The sequence below is a fragment of the Talpa europaea genome (assembly GCF_964194135.1).
Source record: "Talpa europaea genome assembly, chromosome: 6".
Classification (NCBI taxonomy): Eukaryota; Metazoa; Chordata; class Mammalia; order Eulipotyphla; family Talpidae; genus Talpa; species Talpa europaea.
This window is the reverse complement of record NC_140072.1, coordinates 73,276,221-73,300,494: the sequence shown is the minus strand read 5'-3', so window position 1 is coordinate 73,300,494 and position 24,274 is coordinate 73,276,221. Positions and strand designations below refer to the sequence as shown.

The 24,274-nt window shown below is 36.9% G+C and overlaps 1 protein-coding gene across 1 annotated transcript in view; it reads right to left on the bottom strand.

Annotated features, from left to right (window-relative positions):
* The window catches only part of RNF17 (ring finger protein 17), a gene marked incomplete at both ends in the record, with an annotated part of 172,088 nt that overhangs the window by 50,874 nt on the left and 96,940 nt on the right, over positions 1-24,274 (bottom strand). The window contains one exon of the mRNA XM_084234862.1: positions 13,553-13,643. Within this exon, the coding sequence (XP_084090988.1) occupies positions 13,553-13,643 (91 nt within the window). The remainder of the gene's footprint in view (positions 1-13,552; positions 13,644-24,274) is intronic.

Genomic DNA, 24,274 nt, shown 5'->3' with positions numbered 1-24,274 from the left:
AGAAAAGCGTCCCCCAGATTGCAACGACAGTAACTTGGAAGAACTTCTGAGCCTTCCAGAAAGAGAATTTAAAATTGCCATGATTAAAAAACTGACAGAAGTCATAAAGGAAATCAATGATAAGGGAAAAATAATCAACGATCAGAAGAATGAAATTGAGAAGATGAAATGGAAGAACGAATAAGTGCTCTTGAAGACACAGAAATAAAAAGAACCAAAACAGAAAGGAAAGAGAAGTAAGAAGGAAAAAGACCGAAGAAAGACTTCGGGAACTATCTGACTCCATGAGGAAAAGGAAATATAAGAGTTATAGGAATACCAGAAGGAGAGGAGAGAGATGTAGGAACAGAGAAAATATTCAAGGAGATAATTGAAGAGAACTTCCCAAACGTGAAGAAGGAGCTGAAAATTGATATACAAGAAGCAACACCACCACCAAACTTCCACAACGAAAGGAAAAATACACCAAGACACATAATAGTAAAGCTCCCAAGAATCCAGGACAAGGAAAAATAATGAAGCTGACAAGAGGGAAGAAACAGATAACATTCAAAGGAAAAACAATCAGGCTGACATCGGACGTCTCTGAAGAAACACTACGGGCAAGGAGAGAGTGGAGGGACATAGTCAACAGACTCCAAGAAAACAGATGCCAATCAAGAATACTCTATCCCACAAAGCTCTCCTTCCTCTAGAAAGAAAGAATAAGGACCTTCCCAGATAAACAGAAACTCTGGAATTTCATTATGACTAAATCCCCACTCCAAAAAATACTACAAGGAGTCCTAAAGCCAGAACCTCAGAGGGACGAATAACAATGAAAGAAGGCCAAAAAAAAAAAAAAGGTATTAAAAGCATAAATAAATAAAATCAAAGGAAAGACAAACACAATGGCAAATACAGATGCTAACATATCAATATTAACTCTAAATGTAAATGGACTAAACTCTTCAAAAAAAAGACACAGAGTTGCAGGCTAGATTAAGAAACAAAACCCAACATTTGCTGTCTCCAGGGAACACACTTAGCTACGAAAGATAAAAATAGACTCAAAGTTAAAGCATGGAAAACAATCCTACAAGCAAATGGAACGAAAAAGAAAGCAGGAACAGCTATACTTAGACAGATAAAACAGATTTCAAACTCAAAAAGATAAAAAGAGACCCCAACGGTCACTACATTATGATCAAGGGGACAATACTTCAAGAAGAAATAACACTCATTAACATATATTCACAAAAAGAAGGAGCACCAAAATATATCAGACAACTATTGTCATCTCTGAAAACAGACATCAGAGAAAACACATACATAGTGGGAGACTTCAACACACCACTATCAACAATGGATAGATCAACGAGACAAAAAATAAGTAAAGACACTAAAGCTCTAAATAAGGACCTAGAGCGCTTGGGCTTAACAGACATCTATAGAACACTAAACCCCCCAAAAAAAAACAGAGTACACATTTTTCTCAAGCACACATGGATCATTCTCCAGGATCGATCACATACATACTGGGACACAAGTCAAACATCAACAGATACACCAAGATTGAAATCATACCAACCATCTTTTCTGACCATGAAGGCATCAGACTAGAACTAAACCATAAAAAGAAGGCAAGGAACTCTCCTACCTCATGGAGTTTGAAAACCACACTACTGGAAGACCACTGGACTAATGAGGCGATCAAAGAAGAAATTAAAAAAATTCTTTGAATTGAATGACAAGGAGGACACCGATTTCTTAAATGTATGGGATGCAGCAAAAGCAGTAATAAGAGGAAAATATATAGCAATAGAGGCTCACATCAAGAAACAAGAAAGAACTCAAAGAAACAACATAATCTCAAAATTCAAAGATCTAGAAAAAGAACAACAAGAAAACCCCAAAACCAGTAGAAGAAGAAAATAATAAAAACCAAAGCAGAAATAAATGAAATTGAAACTAAAAAAACAATCCAAAAGATCAATGAAACCAAGAACTGGTTCTTCGAAAAAATAAATAAAATAGACAAACTCCTAGCCAGGCTCACAAAGGAAAAAAGGGAGAAAGCACAAATAAACAGGATCATCAATGAAAGAGGAGAAATCACAACGGACACAGCAGAAATCAAAAGAATAATCAGTAACTACTATGAACAGTTATATGGAAACAAGTTCAACAATCTAGAGGAGATGGACAAATTCCTACAACTCTACAATCACCCAAAGCTAGATAAAGAAGAAATAGAACACCTAAATAGACCAATTACAGGCAGCGAAATTGAAATGGTAATCAAAAACCTCCCCAAAAACAAAAGCCCAGGACCTGATGGATTTACAAATGAATTCTACCGAACATTCAGAGATGAATTAGTGCCTATACTTCACAAACTCTTCCAAAAAATTGAGAAGGAAGGGATAATACCAAACACATTCTATGAAGCCAACATTACACTAATACCAAAACCGAACAAGGACAACACAAAAAAGGAAAACTACTGGCCAATCTCCCCAATGAACACTGATGCAAAAATCCTCAATAAAATTTTAGCTATCAGAATCCAACAATGTATCCATAAGATAATTCACCACGACCAAGTAAGACTCATGCCAGGGACACAAGGATGGTTCAACATCCGAAAATCAATCAACATTACCCAACACATCAACAAAGAGAAATAAAAAGCCATATGATAATATCAATAGATGCTGAGAAAGCTTTCGACAAAGGCCAACACCCATTCATGATAAAAGCCCTTGAAATTCTTGGGATACAAGGAACATACCTCAACATCATAAAGGCCATATATGACAAGCCAACAGCCATTATCATTCTCAATGGCAAAAAGCAGAAAGCATTTCCATTAAGATCTGGAACAAGACAAGGATGTCCACTCTCACCACTGTTTTTCAGTATAATACTGGAAGTCCTAGCCAGAGCAATAAGACAAGAGAAAGACATACAAGGAATCCAAATAGGAAAAGAAGAAGTCAAACTATCACTATTTGCAGACAATATGATAATATATATAGAGAACCGCAAAAACTCCACAGGAAAACTAATCAAACTAATCAATCAGTTCAGTAAAGTGGCAGGATACAAAATCAACACGCTAAAGTGAGTAGCCTTCCTGGTACACAAACAATAAATCTGAAGAAGAAATAAAAAAACCATCCCTTTTATTATCGAAGGAAAAAAAATCAAATACTTGGGAATAAATCTAACAAAAGATGTAAAGGACCTATACAAAGAAAACTAAAAAACACTGTTAAAAGAAATAGAAGACACAAAGAAATGGAAAGACCTCCCCTGCTCATGTATTGGAAGAATAAACATTATTAAAATGGCCATCCTACCAGAAGCAATATACAGATTCAGTGCTATTCCAATAAAAATTTCAAAGTCATTCTTCAAAGAAATAGAACAATTATTGATGAAATTCATATGGAATCACCAACAACACCGAATAGCCAAGGCTTTCCCGAAAAAAAAAAAGAAGGGAATGGAGGCATCACACTCCCAGACTTCAGACTATACTACAAAGCCATAATCATCAAAACTGCATGGCATTGGAACAGGAACAGACACACAGACCAATGGAATCAAATAGAAAATACAGAAATAAACCCACAGATTTATGGTCAACTAATCTTTGACAAAGGAGCAAAGAATAAGCATTGGACCAAAGAATGTTTGTTCAATAAATGGTGCTGGGAAAACTGGGTCGCTACATGCAAAAGAATGAAGCTTGACCACTACCTCACACCATACACAAAAATCAACTGAAAATGGATTAAAGAACTAGACATAAGACCTGAAACCATAAAATACATAGAAGGAAATATAGGCGAAACACTACGTGATATGCACATTAAAGATATCTTCACAGACACATCACCCAATGCAGTGATAGTAAAGGCAAAGATAAACAGCTGGGACTACATCAAATTAAAGAGCTTTTGCACAGCAAAAGAGACAATAACAAAAACAAAGAGAAACCCCAACAACGGGAGAACATTTTTGCACACAACACTAATGATAAAGGACTGATCACAAAAATCTGCAAAGAGCTGATGAGACTCAACAACAACAAAGAAAATAATCCTGTCAGAAAATGGGCAGAAGAGCTAAAAAGAAACTTCTCGGAAGAAGAAATGCAAATGGCCAACAGGCATATGAAAAAAGTTCAACAACACTTGTAATCAGGAAAATGCAAATCAAAGCTACAATGAGATACCATCTTACACCAGTGAGAATGGCACATATTAAAAAAACTAGCAACAACAAATGTTGGCGAGGATATGGAGAAAAAGGAACTCTCCTGTACTGTTGGTGGGAGTGCAAACTGGTTCAACCACTATGGAGAGCTGTGTGGAGATTTCTGGACCTACTAAACATAGAGCTTCCATATGATACAGCAATTCCACTCCTAGGTATTTACCCAAAGGACACAGAAACATCAATTCCAAAGAGCACCTGCACCCCTATGTTTATAGCAGCACTGTTTACAATAGCTAAGCTCTGGAAACAACCCAAATGCCCAAAAATAGATGACTGGATCAAGAAGATGTGGTATATATACACCATGGAATACTACTCAGCACTCAAAAAAAAAGATAAACACATGCAATTTGCAGCAACATGGATGGCGCTGGAAGGGATCATGCTCAGCAAAATAAGCCAGAAAGAAAAAGAAAAATACCGGATGGTTTCACTCCTAGCAGGAATCTAGAAAACTTATATAAGGGACCAGGAAAATGAATAACTATAATAAAGTGAAAATCAAAATCAACAAAAAACTATGAACCAGAGACACTCTATGGGGGGTGGAGGGCGGGGAGGGAAGGGATTGGGGTCAAAAAAATGGGGTTGCAATTTTATGGGGAATATATAAATAAAATTTATATAAAAATTAAATATCTGGAAATAAACCTAAAAAGGAGGTAAAAGATCTCCACAAAGAAACTTACAAAACACTGAAATAGAAGATGACTCAAAGAAATGGAAAGACATTCCCTGCTCACAAATAAGAAGAATCAACTTTCTCATAATGGCCATCCTACTCAAAGCAATTTCCAGATTCCATGCAACTTAAATAAAAATTTCAAAAATCCCCAAGTAACTAAAGCCCTCCTGACTAAAAGGGTAGGAATTGAGGTATTATACTTTCCAACTTCACACTGTAATACAAAGCCATAATAATAAAAACATCATGGTAGTGGAACAATGCACACAGACCAATGGAGTAAATGATAGCCCAGAAATAAAACCACACATATATGGTCTACTAATTATGACAAAGGAGCAAGAATATACACTGGAACAGGATCATGTCTTGAATAAATGGTGCTGGGAAAACTGAACTGCCACAGGCAAAAGAATGAAACTAGACTGACTACTAGCTACACCATACGCAAAAACCAACTCAAAATGTATAAGACTTGAATGTAAGAACAGAAATCATAAAATACATAAAGAATGCATAGACAAAACAATCTATGACATAAACTTCAGAAACATCTTTGAGGAGTCATATCCAGAAGCAACAAAAGCAAAGGATAAGAGAAACACCTGGGGGGCCTCCCCGGTGGCGCAGCGGTTCAGCACTGGGTTGCGAAGCTGCCCGCAGCCTCTGCGGTGCCAGTTCGATCCCCGGCTGCTCCCCGGCCACCGGAGGAGGGGCCCGCATGGCGCGCAGACCTCTCCCGCTGCCCGCTGCTCCCCTCAGCAGTGTACTTCGGTCCTTCTGCCTGCTCTGCTTCCCGCTCTGGCTCTGGTAAATTCTCTCACTCTCCCGCACTTCCGACTATACCCAGTGCTTGTATAAATAAATAAATAATTAAAATAATAAATAAATAAATCTTTTAAAAAAAAAAAAAAAGAGAAACCCCCGGGACTACATCAAACAAAAAGTGTCTGTATAAATGAAGAAACACCTTACTGAATGGGAGAAAATATTTGTACACCATATATCTGATAAAGGACTGAGATAAAAGATTTACAAAGAGCTCATAAAACTCAACAAAAACAAACAACCCACTCAAAATAGGCAGAAGGCCTACAAAGACACTCCTTAAAATAAGAAATACAAATGGCCAAGTTATGAAAACATGTGCAACATCACTTGTCAGAGAAATGCAAATTAAAACCACAATGAGGTATCACCTCATACCTGTGAGAATGACCCATATTAAAAAAAAAAAAAACAAAAAACACCCAGAAATAACAAATGCCTGAAAGGATATGGTGAAAAGGAATCCCCTTCCACTGCTGGTATGTCTGTAAACTGGTCCAGCCAATAGGGAAAGCTGTGTGGACGTTTCTCAAAACACTAAAAATGGACCTACCATATGACCCAGAGATTCCAGTCCTCGTAATTTGCTTAAGGACACAAAAATACTAATTTGAAGAAAACTTGCACCCCTATTTTTACTGCAGCACTATACAATAGCCAAGATAAGAAAACAACCTAAATGTATCCAGAACAACCTGGATACACAATGGAATACTACTTGGTGATCAAAAATATACTCATGACATTTGAAGCAACATGGATGGAGCGCAAAGGGATTATGCTAAGAGAAATAAGTCAGAAGGAAAAAGACAAATATTGGATTGTTTACTTATAGGTAGAATATTGAGAAACCAAACAAAGGGTCAGGTAAAAGGCAGAACTTGCAAGCTGACAATAGACCTGAGGAATACACTGGGGGAAGGCTTGAGAGAGGGGTCAAAACAAGGAAAGAAAGAGCACAAGGGACTGTGGTGGAGACTATAGTGGGGTGAGAGCTATGGGTGACCACACCTGATAGGAGAAATCAAATACTGCCCCAAAAGTAACAATGATATAAGAAATAAAAATATACTTTATCTAAATATACTTTAAGAATGCCTTAACTGGAGGAGACGCTGCGAGTAAGATCTCCCATTAAAAAAAGTTAATAGGGAGGAAAAGCGGCAGGTCCCAGTGAGAACTGGGACACGGAAGATAAACGGGTGACTCCAGCAAACTACCCGAAGAAGAAAGTGGCCATAAAAGAGGACTAGAAGGGAGGGAAGCGCAGAACCCTGCTCCCCTCCCCCGCCCACAGAGGCGGCACTCTCCGACCACCGCAGAGAGGAGGAAAACAACAAACCAAAACAGCCAACAAGAACAAACGACACAGCAAGCGGGACTGTGAGTGGAAAGGAACTATTGCAGCCACCACACCCTGTGAACGGGAGCTGAAGCAAACCCTGCAGGATTCGCCATGGCGGTGAGCGAACGGCTCCGGGCGCCATTAGAGAAGAACAAAGACCCCGGGAGACGCGCACACAGCCCGGGCTGCCGGTAAGCTTGCGCAGAAAATCGGTGCGCTCAGCGCGCTTGAAAAGCAAATGCAGACCGGGATTGCTGCTGCCCAGGTCCCCGCGCCTGCGACCTAGGCTTGCGGGGAGACGCGCGGAGGTCCTCACTGACGTGAAGGTCCCTCCCTGAGTAAGCAGGAACCAGGCACCCAGGCACGGGAGCGGTGCAAAAGGCGCCATTCCCGCGCCACTGAACTGGGCTACAGCCCGCTTCCTGGAACTGAGGGCTTTGAACTGAGACCCGGGGCACGAAAATTCGGGGCGTGGGTTCTCCACGACGGTGGGGCACAAGGCAGACACAGCACCCCAAAGCTGTTGAGGTGTACCCTACCATTCCGGCTCTGTTCCCTGTCCCACGGGGTGGGGGGAAGTGAAAAACAGCCCCCCAAGGACAATAGGGGAGATCTCTGGCGCCACCTAGCGACCAGGAAAAAAAAAGTCACTAACACCCCATAGAACAGAAAATTTCTTAAGACTGCTTGAAAAGGGCAGAAGGCTTCTGGAGGACCCAGTGGCCAGCTGGGAAGTTATTCCACGCCAGGCCCCTTCCGACCAGCAGTCTGAGCCCACAGAGGGAGCAGGCACCCACGTCCGGGGCAGACCGGGTGCGCAGAAGAGTGTGCCTGAAACTGGAGGCGCAGGGACTGCATCCGCTTTGCCATTTGAGAACAGGGACATTTCTTCAGTAAAAACTGCCTAAAACCAGCAGAAAGCTCCCCCAGAAGACAGAGATGGCTCCTGGAAGAGCCAGAGGGGAGCGGAGAAGCTCACCCAAGATGTCAGTCAGTCCGAGCAACACAGTGTCCCAACGCATACGACAAATTAGAAAACAGACAGTAGGGAGTAGAAGAACCACACGCAACCTAACAACTCCTCAGGAAAGAAGCACACCACAAAAAGAAAACCACTCCCCAGATTGCAGCGACAGCAACTTGGAAGAACTTCTGAGCCTTCCAGAAAGAGAATTTAAAATTGCCATGATTAAAAAAGTGATAGATCAGAAGAAGGAAATTGAGTCCCTAAAGAGGGAAGTAAAAGAAATGCAGGAGATCAAAGAATTAATGGAGGAACTAAAGAACTCCGGGAAAAGCAAGGAAAGCAGAATAGATGAAATGGAAGAACGAATAAGTTCTCTTGAAGACACAGAAATAAAAAGAACCAAAACAGAAAAGGAAAGAGAAGTACGAAGGAAAAAGAATGAAGAAAGACTTCGGGAACTATCTGACTCCATGAGGAAAGGAAATATAAGAGTTATAGGAATTCCAGAAGGAGAGGAGAGAGACATAGGAACAGAGAAAATATTCCAGGAGATAATTGAAGAGAACTTCCCAAATGCGAAGAAGGAGCTGAAAATTGATATACAAGAAGCAAGAAGAACACCAAACTTCCACGACGAAAGGAAAAACACAGCAAGACACATAATAGTAAAGCTCCCAAGAATCCAGGACAAGGAAAAAATAATGAAGCTGACAAGAGGGAAAAAACAGATAACATTCAAAGGAAAACCAATCAGGCTGACATCAGACTTCTCTGAAGAAACACTACGGGCAAGGAGAGAGTGGAGGGACATAGTCAACAGACTCCAAGAAAACAGATGCCAACCAAGAATACTCTATCCCGCAAAGCTCTCTTTCCTCCATGAAGAAAGAATATGGACCTTCCCAGACAAAGAGAAACTCCGGAATTTCATTACGAATAAACCCCCACTCCAAAAAATACTACAAGGAATCCTAAAGCCAGAACCTCAGAGGGACGAATAACAACGAAAGAAGACCAAAAAAAAAAAAAAAAATTTATTAAAAGAATAAATAAAATCAAAGGAAAGACAAACATAATGGCAAATACAGATGCTAACATATCAATATTAACTCTAAATGTAAATGGACTAAACTCTTCAATAAAAAGACACAGAGTTGCAGCCTGGATTAAGAAACAAAACCCAACCTTTTGCTGTCTCCAGGAAACACATTTAGCTACGAAAGATAAAAATAGGCTCAAAGTCAAAGGATGGAAAACAATCCTACAAGCAAATGGGCCAAAAAAGAAAGCAGGAACAGCTATATTTATATCAGATAAAATAGACTTCAAACTCAAAAAAATAAAAAGAGACCCCAATGGTCACTACATTATGATTAAGGGGACAATACTTCAAGAAGAAATAACACTCATTAACATATACTCACCAAACGAAAGAGCACCAAAATATATCAGACAACTGTTGTCCTCTCTGAAAACAGACATCAGAGAAAACACATACGTAGTGGGAGACTTCAACACACCACTATCAACAATGGATAGATCAACAAGACAAAAAAATAAGTAAAGAAACTAAAGCTCTAAATAAGGACCTAGAGCATTTGGGCTTAACAGACATCTATATAACACTAAACCCAAAAAAAACGGAGTACACATTTTTCTCAAGCGCACACGGATCATTCTCCAGGATCGATCACATACTGGGGCACAAGACAAACATCAACAGATACACCAACACTGAAATCATACCAACCATCTTTTCTGACCACGAAGGCATCAAACTAGAAATAAATCATAAAAAGAAGGCAAGGAACTATCCTACCTCATGGAGATTAAAAGCCACACTACTGGAAGACCACTGGACTAACGAGGAGATCAAAGAAGAAATTAAAAAATTCTTTGAATTGAATGACAAGGAGGACACCAATATCCTAAATGTATGGGATGCAGCAAAAGCAGAAATAAGAGGAAAATATATAGCAATAGAAGCTCACATCAAAAAACAAGAAAGAACTCAAAGAAACAACCTAATCTCGAAGCTCAAAGATCTAGAAAAAGAACAACAAAAAAACCCCAAAACCAGTAGAAGAAAAGAAATAATAAAAACCAAAGCAGAAATAAATGAAATTGAAACTAAAAAAACAATCCAAAAGATCAATGAAACCAAGAGCTGGTTCTTTGAAAAAATAAATAAAATAGACAAACCCCTAGCCAGGCTCACAAAGGAAAAAAGGGAGAAAGCACAAATAAACAGGATCATCAATGAAAGAGGAGAAATCACAATGGACACAGCAGAAATCAAAAGAATAATCAGTAACTACTATGAACAGTTATATGGAAACAAGTTCAACAATCTAGAGGAGATGGACAAATTCCTACAACTCTACAATCACCCAAAGCTAGATAAAGAAGAAATAGAACACCTAAACAGACCAATTACAAGCAGCGAAATTGAAATGGTAATCAAAAACCTCCCCAAAAACAAAAGCCCAGGACCTGATGGATTTACAAATGAATTCTACCGAACATTCAGAGACGAATTAGTGCCTATCCTTCACAAACTCTTCCAAAAAATTGAGAAGGAATGGACAATACCAAACACGTTCTATGAAGCCAACATTACACTAATACCAAAACCGAATAAGGACAACACAAAAAGGGAAAACTACAGGCCAATCTCCCTAATGAACACTGATGCAAAAATCCTCAATAAAATTTTAGCTATCAGAATCCAACAATGTATCCATAAGATAATTCACCACAACCAAGTTGGATTCATTCCAGGGGCACAAGGATGGTTTAACATCCGAAAATCAATCAACGTTATCCAACACATCAACAAAAAGAAATATAAAAACAATATGATAATATCAATAGATGCTGAGAAAGCTTTCGACAAAGTGCAACACCCATTCATGATAAAAGCCCTTGAAATTCTTGGGATACAAGGAACATACCTCAACATCATAAAGTGCATCTATGACAAGCCAACAGCCAGTATCATTCTCAATGGTGAAAAGCTGAAAGCAATTCCATTAAGATCTGGAACAAGACAAGGATATCCACTCTCACCACTGCTTTTCAATATAATACTGGAAGTCCTAGCCAGAGCAATAAGACAAGAGAAAGACATCCAAGTAATCCAAATAGGAAAAGAAGAAGTCAAACTATCACTATTTGCAGATGATATGATTCTATACATAGAGAACCCCAAAATCTCCACAGAAAAACTAATTCAACTCATTAATCAATTCAGTAAAGTGGCAGGATACAAAATCAACACGCAAAAGTCAGTAGCCTTCCTATACACAAACAATAAATCTGAAGAAGAAGAAATCAAAAAAACCACCCCTTTTATTATTGAAACAAAAAAAAAATCAAATATTTGGGAATAAATCTAACAAAAGAGGTAAAGGACCTATACAAAGAAAACTATAAAACACTGTTAAAAGAAATAGAAGAAGACACAAAGAAATGGAAAGACATCCCCTGCTCATGGATTGGAAGAATAAACATTATTAAAATGGCCTTCCTACCAAAAGCAATATACAGATTCAATGCTATTCCAATCAAAATCTCAATGGCATTCTTCAAAGAAATAGAACAATTATTGATGAAATTCATATGGAATCACCAAAAACCCCGAATAGCCAAAGCTCTACTGAAAAAAAAAGAAGGAAATGGAGGCATCACACTCCCAGACTTCAAACTATACTACAAAGCCATAATCATCAAAACTGCATTGTATTGGAACAAGAACAGACATACAGATCAATGGAATCGAATAGAAAATCCAGAAATAAACCCACAGATTTATGGTCAACTAATCTTTGACAAAGGAGCAAAGACTATGCATTGGAGCAAAGAAAGTTTGTTCAATAAATGGTACTGGGAAAACTGGGTCGCTACATGTAAAAGAATGAAGCTTGACCACTACCTCACACCATACACAAAAATCAACTCAAAATGGATTAAAGAACTAGACATAAGACCTGAAACCATAAAATACATAGAAGGAAATATAGGTGAAACACTACATGACATGCGCATGAAAGACATCTTTACAGACACATCACCCAAAGCAGTGATAGTGAAGGCAAAGATAAACAGCTGGGACTACATCAAATTAAAGAGCTTCTGCACAGCAAAAGAGACAATAACAAAAACAAAGAGAAACCCCACCAAATGGGAGAACATTTTTGCACCCAACACTAATGATAAAGGACTGATCACAAAAATCTGCAAATAGCTGATGAGACTCAGCAACAACAAAGAAAATAATCCAGTCAAAAAATGGGCAGAAGAGCTAAAAAGAAACTTCTCTGAAGAGGAAATGCAAATGGCCAACAGACATATGAAAAAATGTTCAACATCACTTGTCATCAGGGAAATGCAAATCAAAACTAACATGAGATACCATCTCACACCAGTGAGAATGGCACATATTAAAAAAACTAGCAACAACAAATGTTGGCGAGGGTGCGGAGAAAAAGGAACTCTTCTGCACTGTTGGTGGGAGTGCAAACTGGTCCAACCACTATGGAGAGCTGTGTGGAGATTTCTGGACCTACTAAACATAGAGCTTCCATATGATCCAGCAATTCCACTCCTAGGTATTTACCCAAAGGACACAGAAACATCAATTCCAAAGAACACCTGCACCCCTATGTTTATAGCAGCACTGTTTACAGTAGCTAAGCTTTAGAAACAGCCCAAATGCCCAAAAATAGATGACTGGATCAAGAAGATGTGGTACATATATACCATGGAATATTACTCAGCATTCAAAAAAGATAAACACATGCAATTTGCAGCAACTTGGATGGCGCTGGAAGGGATCATGCTCAGCGAAATAAGCCAAAAAGAAAAAGAAAAATACCGGATGGTCTCACTCATAGCAGGAATCTAGAAAACTTAAATAAGGGACCAGGAAAATGAATTTAAGAAAGTGAAAATCAAAATCAACAAAAAACTATGAACCAGAGACACTTTTTTGGGGGGTGGGGGGCGGGAGGGGAAGGATTGGGGTCAGAATGGGGCATTTGCAATTGTATGGGGGAATATAAAAATAAAATTTAATAGTAAAAAAAAGAATAAAATAAAAATAATAACTAAAAAAAAAAGAACAAGAAGTCATACATACATTTCTTAATTTTACTGATTTATGCTGTAAGTATATATTTTGACCTTTGTGAAAGTTTTTCTTCCATTTTACATTGGGATGTTTTCTATTTTTCTCCTAAGAATTTAAATAAATATATAATTCCTTTAAAAAAAAAAAAAAGAATGCCTTAACTGATTCATACAATCATTTATGGGACAACTATTACCAAATAGATGAAGTAAGACCAAAAATATCTGCCAAAAAATCCAAATAATTTACTGTTGTTTTCTTAAAAATAAACAAATGAGATTACAGAAATAATCAGTACATATCTAAGGTAACTACACCACTACACACCTGTAAGATTATAGTTGCAACAGCTCCAGTTAGGTACAGGGAAAGGCAGTCACAAGCTGTAGCTGTCCATTTGTCACTCCCACCAGTTGGTCTAAAACAAATCATTTTAAAAAAAAAAGTCATATATACAGAAATTAAAAAAAACACCATGTATACACACACTCCTACACATACAGTGAAAAATCAATTTAAACAAGGCACTGTATAATTTCTACAGTTTTATTCCATTTCCCTCTTAGTCATTTGTTCATTCCTCTATTCTACTTATGGTTCACACGTTAACTTATTTATGTACATTTATTCTAGTGCTACATTGAGAATCCCCCAAAAGTAGGTATGTTTTACACATCTTTTAAAAACTTTATATTCTATATGTTAACTAGAATATACACCTGGGAGAACACAAATAATATGCTATATCCATTATGATATCCCTCGTGCCTAGGATAGCGCTTGGCACACAGAAGGCACTCCAAAAATATTTACTAGAAACAAAAAAAGAACAGTCCCTTTGCATTGAAGGTTCCACTGGCCAACTATTTTTGGCCAACCATTTCCAGAATTTAAATGTAATATGAATTGCTATTCATGAATTTCAGTTTCTATCATTAATAGAAAATTTACATTTAAACATTCATAGTAAAAAGGGCACAATAAATGACAGATCAGTGAAAAACACAATATCCAAACACATCATCCATTTTAGTCTGCAGAGTTGAAATTTGGTCACCAAATGTTTCTAACCACAAATCCAAACCCAAAGAAAAAAGAACTCAAGAGATTACAGGTAATACAATACAGGCTCTGAAGCTATTAACATGGTTTCTACATATAGAGTTTCACTGGATCTACCCATCAACTGAGTAAATACTCTCTTCAGGTTATACAGTGTATATGAGTAAACTAATGAGATCAATTGTGAATGTAGTTTAACCAGAAAAGATTTAGTAAATATGCTATGCCATTTATTAAGGGGCTCAAAAAATGTTCATATGAACTAAGTACCTTAAATTATCAGTGACTCCTACAGTTACTTACCATTATTTATTATTATGGTATACAAATAAAAGAGTAACATTAAGATTTCCCCTGAGCACAAGAGACTATGGTGAGGTTCATGGATGATTTGGGGGTGGGAATTTACAGGGCTTACACACGAGGGGAGAAATCAAACACTATACAAAAATGAACAACAATGTAAAAAAAATATATACACATGAGATTTCCTCTGATTTACTTTAGATTTTTATGATTTAAGATTTTAACATTTATAATACATTTTATAAATATTAAATTTTAAACATCAGAAAACATTTTTAAAAAATTTTATCAATTTTTTTACATTTTTTAGATAATGTTTGCTTCTCCCAACCCCCTCAGATTGAGTCCCCATAGAATTTCCTTCCCCAAGGCACCCATGCACCATCACCAAGTCCCCTGTGCTCCTCACTCCCTCCCTCTCACCCCTCTCCCTTCTCCTCCCCTGCAGTATGTCTCTAGTTTACAATTGTCTGTTTTTGCTTTGTTATGGTTTGTACTGTAATAATTATTTTTTAAAACTGATGTCCTATTTGGTTCCCCTATATTCCTGTTATAAGTGAAACCATCCGATATTTTTCTTTTTCCTTCTGGCTTATTTCACTGAGCGTAATTCCTTCTGGCTCCATCCACGTTGCTGCGAATGGCATGAGTTTATCTTTTTTGATCACTGAATAATATTCCATTGTGTATATATACCATATCTTCTTGATCCAGTCATCTATTTTTGGGCATTTGGGTTGTTTCCAGGTTTTACCTATTGTAAATAGTGCTGCAATAAACATAGGTGTACATGTACTCTTTTGAATCACTGTTTTTGTGTCTTTGGGTAGATCCCAAGTAGTGGAATTGCCGGATCGTATGGTAGCTCCATTTTCAGTAGATTGAGGAACCTCCAGACAGCTTTCCACAGTGGCTGGACCAGTTTGTACTCCGACCAGCAATGTAGGAGAGTTCCTTTTTCACCGCATCCTAGCCAACATTTGTTGTTGCTTGTTTTTTTGATATGTGCCATTCTTACTGGTGTAAGGTGGTATCTCAGTGTGGTTTTGATTTGCATTTCCCTGATAAGGGATGTTGAACATTTAGAAAACAACATTTTAAAGGACCTATTGTCTGTAGTCATAAAACTGTTTATTTCAATTGGGAAAATGTAAAAATACTGGGGATGGATGGTGAAGGTTATACAACAATATGAAAGCACTAAATACTACTAAACTGAACACTCAAAGTAGCAAACTTTGCACTTAATTTCTCATTTTCTTGAATCATAATACTGCAAAAATAATTCCCATGTGAGTCTTGCAGAATTAAATGAGCTAACAAATGTATGACAGTTCCTTTAGTAAAGGTATCTATGCAGATAGATGGTGGCTAAAGCTCCAGTTTTGGATTCAAGGCCTTATTTACAGTTGTAGCTCACAATTAGTAGGCATGTTATTCGGAATAATAAAATACTTAATCTCTTAAAGATGCAATTTCCTTATCTGTAAATAAAATCTATCTAGCAGGTTTTGTTCTAAAGAATAAAGTAATGCATATAAGGCAATTAATAATGTAGTGTCCAGGGGCGTCCCTGGTGGCCTAGGGGTAAGTTTCAGCACTATCACCACTATAGCCTGAGTTCGATTCCCGGCCAAGGAGCTAACCCACATATGGCACAGCAGACCTCTCCCATCTAGCCCGATGCATACACACAATGGAATATTACTTAGCAAATCAAGAAACATAAACTAATGCAATTTGCTGCAACATCAATGGAGCTGGAAGGGATCATACTCAGTGAAATAAGCCAGAAAGAAAAAGAAAAATACCGGATGGTCTCTCTCACAGCAGGAATTTTGAAAACCTAAATAAGGGACCAGAAAAAAGACTAATTATAATAAAGTAAAAATCAAAATCAACAAGCAACTATAAACCTGAGACACAATGCACTACGGGGGCAGGGGGAGGGGGGAGAAGAAGGGACTAGGATCAAAACAAGGGGTTGGGAATTTGGGAATTGTATGGGGACTATAACCAAGATGAAAATGCATACATTGTGCAAAAATGAAAAATGATGTAAAAGTATATTAAAAAAAACAATAAATATATTTCAAAAACTAATGCAGTGTCCAGAAATGCCCAAGGGTAGCTATTTGACTCTTGAAATGATGGTATTCCATTACAGTCCATAAGATATCATTCAAGGTGTGCATAGGAATGTACTTTCTACAATATTGGGTACAAATATAAGATTAAAATAATTTTGCTCATTATTCTGATTGAACTGCTTATTTAAGGTATAAGCGAAAACTAGACTATGATTTCTATAGTGTGTGGGCCTAAAATTTCCACTCTAAATAATCATAGGCAATGGGAGAGGTGTCTGTAGGGCTGATCTGTATTAACACTTATACTGTGGAAACTACATTCATAAACTCTTTAAGAGGATTAAAGAGCTGTTCTACCAGCAATCAGAACAGAGAGGATTCAATCAGATCTAGGTATCCTACTCTAATCTCAATTTTCAAAACATTAAATTTCAGAACTGATATATCATAGATTTATAGATAACTTTGGGCAAAGCACTTAATTTCTCAGTCATTTTCTTGAACCATAATACGCAAAAATAATTCCCATGTGAGTCTTGTAGAATTAAATGAGCTAACAAATGTATGATAGTTTCATTACCCACAGGGTATCTGTTCCAAGATCCCCATTAAATGCCTGGAATCACAGGTATAAACGAATCCTATATAATTAATCCTATTTTTTCTTTTATGCATACAAAATAGACAAACCTCTAGCCAGGCTCACTAAGGAAAAAAGGGAGAAAACACATATAAATAGGATTATAAATGAAAGAGGAGAAATCACAACAGAGTCAGTAGAAATCAAAAGAATAATCAGAGACTACTATGAACACTTATATACAAACAAATTCAACAACCTAAAAGAGATGGACAAATTCCTAGAACGATATAATCATCCAAAGCTGGACAAAGAAGAAATAGAACAACTAAACCAATTACAAGCAGTGAAATTGAGGCAGTAATCAAAGCACTCCCCAAAAACAAAAGCCCAGTCCCGACAGCTTCACAAATGAATTTGACAAAGGAGCAAAGACTATGCATTGGAGCAAAGAAAGTTTGTTCAATAAATGGTGCTGGGAAAACTGGGTCACTACATGCAAAAGAATGAAGCTTGACCACTACCTCACACCATACACAAAAATCAACTCAAAATGGATTAAAGAACTAGACATAAGACCTGAAACCATAAAATACATAGAAGGAAATATAGGCGAAACACTACATGACATGCGCATGAAAGACATCTTTACAGACACATCACCCAAAGCAGTGATAGTGAAGGCAAAGATAAACAGCTGGGACTACATCAAATTAAAGAGCTTCTGCACAGCAAAAGAGACAATAACAAAAACAAAGAGAAACCCCACCAAATGGGAGAACATTTTTGCACCCAACACTAATGATAAAGGATGATCACAAAAATCTGCAAAGAGCTGATGAGACTCAACAACAACAAAGAAAATAATCCTGTCAAAAAATGGTCAGAAGAGCTAAAAAGAAACTTCTCTGAAGAAGAAATGCAAATGGCCAACAGGCATATGAAAAAATGTTCAACATCACTTGTCATCAGGGAAATGCAAATCAAAACTACCATGAGATACCATCTTACACCAGTGAGAATGGCACATATTAAAAAAACTAGCAACAACAAATGTTGGCGAGGGTGTGGAGAAAAAGGAACTCTTCTGCACTGTTGGTGGGAGTGCAAACTGGTCCAACCACTGTGGAGAGCTGTGTGGAGATTTCTGGACCTACTAAACATAGAGCTTCCATATGATCCAGCAATTCCACTCCTAGGTATTTACCCAAAGGACACAGAAACATCAATTCCAAAGAACACCTGCACCCCTATGTTTACAGCAGCTCTATTTACAACAGCTAAGCTTTGGAAACAGTCCAAATGCCCAAAAATAGATGACTGGATCAAGAAGATGTGGTACATATATACCATGGAATATTACTCAGCATTCAAAAAAAAAAGATAAACACATGCAATTTGCAGCAACATGGATGGCGCTGGAAGGGATCATGCTCAGCGAAATAAGCCAGAAAGAAAAAGAAAAATACCGGATGGTCTCACTCATAGCAGGAATCTAGAAAACTTAAATAAGGGACCAGGAAAATGAATAACTATAAGAAAGTGAAAATCAAAATCAACAAAAAACTATGAACCAGAGACACTTTTTTGGGGGATGGGGGCGGGAGGGGAGGGATTGGGGTCAGAATGGGGGATTGCAATTGTATGGGGAATATAAAAATAAAATTTATTATTAAAAAAAAAAGAAGTAACATATGCTTAACATGATAAAAGCCATATACTTTTATGCATACAAACATGATAAAGCTTAATATGTAAGTTAGGTACACTAAGAGACTAATAATAAATATAACAACATAATGAAAGTTATGTTAATGTGTCATATTTGTGGGTAACTGAAACTGAGGAAAGTAAAAGCAAGAATAACAGGATACAACTGCAAAGCATTTAGTGTCTGTTCCCTATAGTAGACAAATAAATGCTAGATGTTATTGTATAGTGTAGTGTATAGTGTATCTGTATAGTGTATTCTCTCATGTTTGTGAGTTAAGGGGAAAAAAGGTTGCATAAGCCTGTAACTTTAAACAATTCGTTATACTTTATTTTTTATATTTATTTTAATTAATATTTTATTTTATATAATTCTTACATCATTTTTCATTTTTGCACAATGTATGCATTATCATTTTGGTTATATTCCCCATACAATTGCACCCCCCTTCTTTTGACCCTGGTCCTTCCTCTCCCCTTCCCTTGTGTGTCTCTGCTTTATAGTTGCTTGTTGATTTTGATTTTTACTTTGTATTAATTAGTCAAAGACCAATTTGTTATACTTTAGAGCAAAGGCAGCAGCAGCAACTCTTAGCCCACCTGTGTTTATGCAGGTGTGTCTTTTTTTGTCTCTCCTTTTCCTAATAAACCTGTCTTTTTAAAATATTAAAAAAAATGCTGAAAGAATCTTTGGGATCTTTTATCTTTATATGTGAATAGATTTTAACATTCCTGTTTGTTCCCAAGTCTGCAAAACATATAAATGTATAAGACTGTGTATACACAGCTTTTAACCAAATAACAGTACTAGGAAGACGTATTTGCTTCAAATTAGGCAGCACATTTGAGACAATTCCCAACTACAAACTTTGCTGTATGATTTGAAGAAATGTGAGCAGCATATTAAAGCAACAGGAAGTTATCCTCCTCTAGGCTTTAATGATATGCAAACTTTAGTCCCTCCTGTTGAGTAGTAGCAAAGATTTATTTAGCAATAGTAATGACTCTTTTGGATCTCTGGGGGGAAAGTCAATTAATTTTTGGCAAAATAACTACTTCACTGACTAGATAGTCTGATTTTTGTCAACATAAGCCATAATTTCAAATATCTATGAGATATCTACAGATTTTTAAGATGTTGATTAGTTCAAAGTTTTAAAAAAAACCCTGCAGGCCAAAATATATGGCTCATCTTAGTTGGATATAATTCGAAAAGAAATTTCTATTTCCATGTTTATTGAAGCACTATTTACAATAGCTAAACTATGGATAAAACCCAGATGAGTGGGTCAATAAGGTGTGATATACATACACAATGGAATATTACTCAGTGATAAAAGATAAAAATATGCCATTTGCAGCAACATGGATGGAGCTGGGAGAGATAATACTAAGTCAGGAGAAAGTAATACCAGATGGTATCACTAATGTGTGGAGTATAGAGAAACCAAACTAAAAGTCAGATAAAGACAAACTTAAAAACTAAGGTAACTATAGAATGAAGCATCTGGGAGGGATTAGGGGTGAGATCAAAGAAGGGTGAGGGGTGAGCAAAGTGGACTATTGATGGTCTGGTGGTGGGTGTCCCACAGTGGCAATATCTGAGCAGGGGCAGAATCCTGTACTTCCAAAATACCAAGGGCAATGTTACTACAATTAAGAAAATCTCCAAAAACAATAATCCAAAAACAATGAGATGAAATTTGTAGGAAAGTGAAATTTTGTATTTTGGTGAAAAAAATTAAGTGTATAAAAAGTTTCAAAATACAATTTCATAATAGGATCAAATGAAAAAGAGTATCACATTTATGGAAGTCCTTCTAAGCAAAAAACCCTTGGAAAGACATCAAGGTCTGTCCTGCTCCTCCAGGTCAGTGCTGGATCTTTGGCTATAAACTTCTTTGTATCAGCTGGCAATATCTTCTTTAGGGTGCATGGGCATGATAATTTTGGCAAGTCAATAAACAGAGACTGATATGTTTGGTGTCTTTTATGCAATCATCATTTAGTAAAACTGAAATGTGAATGGCTTTACAGCTCTTCTTGTTAGCAGCCCAGTTTTCACAAGCTCAATGTGAGTTCAATGAAATAGTTTAATTCAATTTAACTCAATTCAGTTTCCCAAGTACAAATACACTGATTTAATACTTTGGAATAATCAATGCAAAATCTTTACAGTTTAGTAACAACAGCTCAGAATATACCTAAGATAATTCTTCCAACTTAAGGAAATTGCAGTCCTGTCTCAACTATAACCCTCGTCTAGTGCTGCAGAGTGCTTAACCACAGCCTGGAGATTAAAGTCTTGTATAAGACTATAAGAGACATTTTGACCAGGAGAATGAACTACTACTATCTCATACCATATATGAATATCAACTGAAAATGGATAAAAGATTTAAGACTTGACAACCCTAAAATACATAGAAAACAATAAAGGAGTGTTCTCAATGTCATAAACTTCGGAAATATCTTTATGGAACACAAACATTAAAAAATGCCTATCATCACTTAACCAGGAAATGCAACTCAAAACATATCATACCAGTGATAATGCTCCTATTAGAAAGACCAAAAACAATAAGTGTTGGTGAGGGTGTAGAGAAAAAGAAACACTTTTACAATGTTGGTGAGAATATAGTCTGTCCACTCCCTATGGAAAGCAGTGTGGAAGTTTCTCAAAGACTAAAAATGAATCTGCCATAAAACTCAGCAATCTTGTTCCTATCTATCCCCAAAACATAAAAACACAAATTTGCAAGGAAACCTACAGATTTTGTTTACAGCAGCACTATTGATAATAGCTATGATATAGAGACAAACTAAATGCCCCCAAACATATGAGTAGATCAAAAAGATGTAGCATACACACACACACACACACACACACACACACACACACAGGAATACTACTCAGCAATCAAAAAAGATAAATTCATTACATTTGCAGCAACATGGATGGAGCTGGAAGGGCTTATACTAAGTGACATAAGCCCAAAGGAGAAAAATAAATACTGGCTGGCCTCACTGATATGTGGAATATAGAGAAACAAGCAAAGGGGCAGACAAAGAGGTACTTTTAAACCACTCATTGAAAGTTGAGGTACCCAAGAGATGAGGGAGAGGTATGAGAAGGAGGAGAGCACACAACAGACTATGGTAGAGGACTGTGGTGCTTTGGTAGAGGGAGAGTCTGGTGACTACACCCGAGGGGAGAAATCCCATACAGTCAAAATATTAACAAGGATTTAAAAAAATAGTACTTCATTTATTAAATCAAAATAAAAGAATTGTGGAATATAAACACAATGGCATACTATTCAGCTATTCAAAAAGATGTGCTTTTTGGTCCAAAATGGATAGACCTTGATGTAATTATGATAAGGGAAATAAATCAAAGTGAAAGACAGATATTAGGTGGTTTCACTTAAATGTGGAACATAAATAACCAAAAAACATGTACTGGCAAAGTGTAAAAATAAAACTTAGACTTAGTGAAAAATATACTGGTTACATGGGAAAAGGGGGTAAAGATAAGGATCTCAGGGAAGGAAGGGGCAGGGCATTGGCATAAGAGGTTTGGTAGAGGATGACTGAAGCATCTACACAAATTGTAGGGAAAAATGTAACCCCGAAATTACATATACATATACACACACACTCAAATACACACACAAACATTTACTTAAATATATATAGACTATATTTAATTAAATAAATAAGAGTGGAAACAGATTTTAAAAAAGACCATATAGAAGAGCAATGAAACTAAGAACTGGTTCTGAGAAGCTAAACAAAATTGATAAACTTCTATCTAGGCTACAAAGAAAGAGGAAATATTAATAAACAGAATTAGAAATGAAAGAAATTACCACAGCTGTCATAGAAATACAAAGGATCATAAGAGATTTACCATGAACTATACTCCCCAAAATTCAATAACCTTAAAGAAATGGACAAATTCCTAGAACTTTATAGTTTACCAACACTAAATCAGGAAGAAAGAGAAGACTTGTATAAACCGATCATAAGCATGGAGACTGAATAGCTATCAAAAATCTCCCCCCCCCCAAAAAAACAAAAGCCCAGGGCCAGATGGCTTTAAAAGTAAATTTTATCATTGTTAAAGACTTAGGCCCATTTTCTACAAATTATGTCAAATATCTTAGAAAAGTGAATGCTCCCTAACACATTTTATGATTCCAATATGGATATAATACTACAAATTATTTCTGAAATTCCTAGAACAGTGAACACTCCCTAACACATTTTATGATTTCAACATTACCCTAATACTGATAGATAAGTGCAAGAAAACTACAGACCAAGATCCCTGATGAATGCTGATTTAAATATCTTCAAAAATACTAGCAAACTGAATTCAACAATACATCAAAAGGCTTAAATATCATGATCAAGTGGGATTTTTCCCAGGGATGCAGAGAAGGTTAAATGATATGTAAACCAATCAATATATCAACAAAAGATAAGAAATCTATTACAGCAATAGAAGCAGAGAAAGCATTTTATAAGATTCAGTACACATTTATGATGAAAACTAAACAAAATGGGTCTCCCCTGGTGGCGCAGCAGCTGAGCGCTGGGCTGCGAAGTTGCCCGTAGCCTCTGCAGCGCAGGTTCGATCCCTGGCTGCTGGCAAGGGTCCCACATGGCACGCAGACCTCTCCTGCTGCACCTGCTGCTCCCCTCAGCAGTGTATTTCATCAGTCTGCCTGTTCTGTTCCCCACTCTGGCTCTGGTGAATTCTCTTACCCTCCCGCGCTTCTGACTGCGCCCAGTGCTTGTATGAATAAAGAAATCTTAAAAAAAAAACAACTAAACAAAATGGAAATAGAAGTAGCCTACCTTAACATGATAAAGGCCTTAATTACAGATAGCCAATATAATAATGGTAAAAAAAAAAAAAAAAAGAAAGCTTCCCCTTAAAGATCAGGATCAAGACAAAGATGCCCACTGCGACCAATTGTTTAACTTCATATTTAAGGGGTTTTAGCCAGAGCAGTCAGAAAATAGGAAAAAGGAACCTAAGCTGGAAAAGAACTACTAAAATTATCATTTGCAGACAACATAATACTGTATGTAGAAAACCCTAAAGGCTCCACCTAAAAGCTATTAGAAACAATAGATAAAAACAGCAATGTGGCAGGTTATAAAACATACAGAAAAATGTTGCCTTTTTTATATACAATGAATGGGAAGAAAAATTAAGAAAATAATTCCATTCAATATAACTTACAAAAGAATAAATACCTAGGCATTAATCTAACCAAGGAGGTGAAG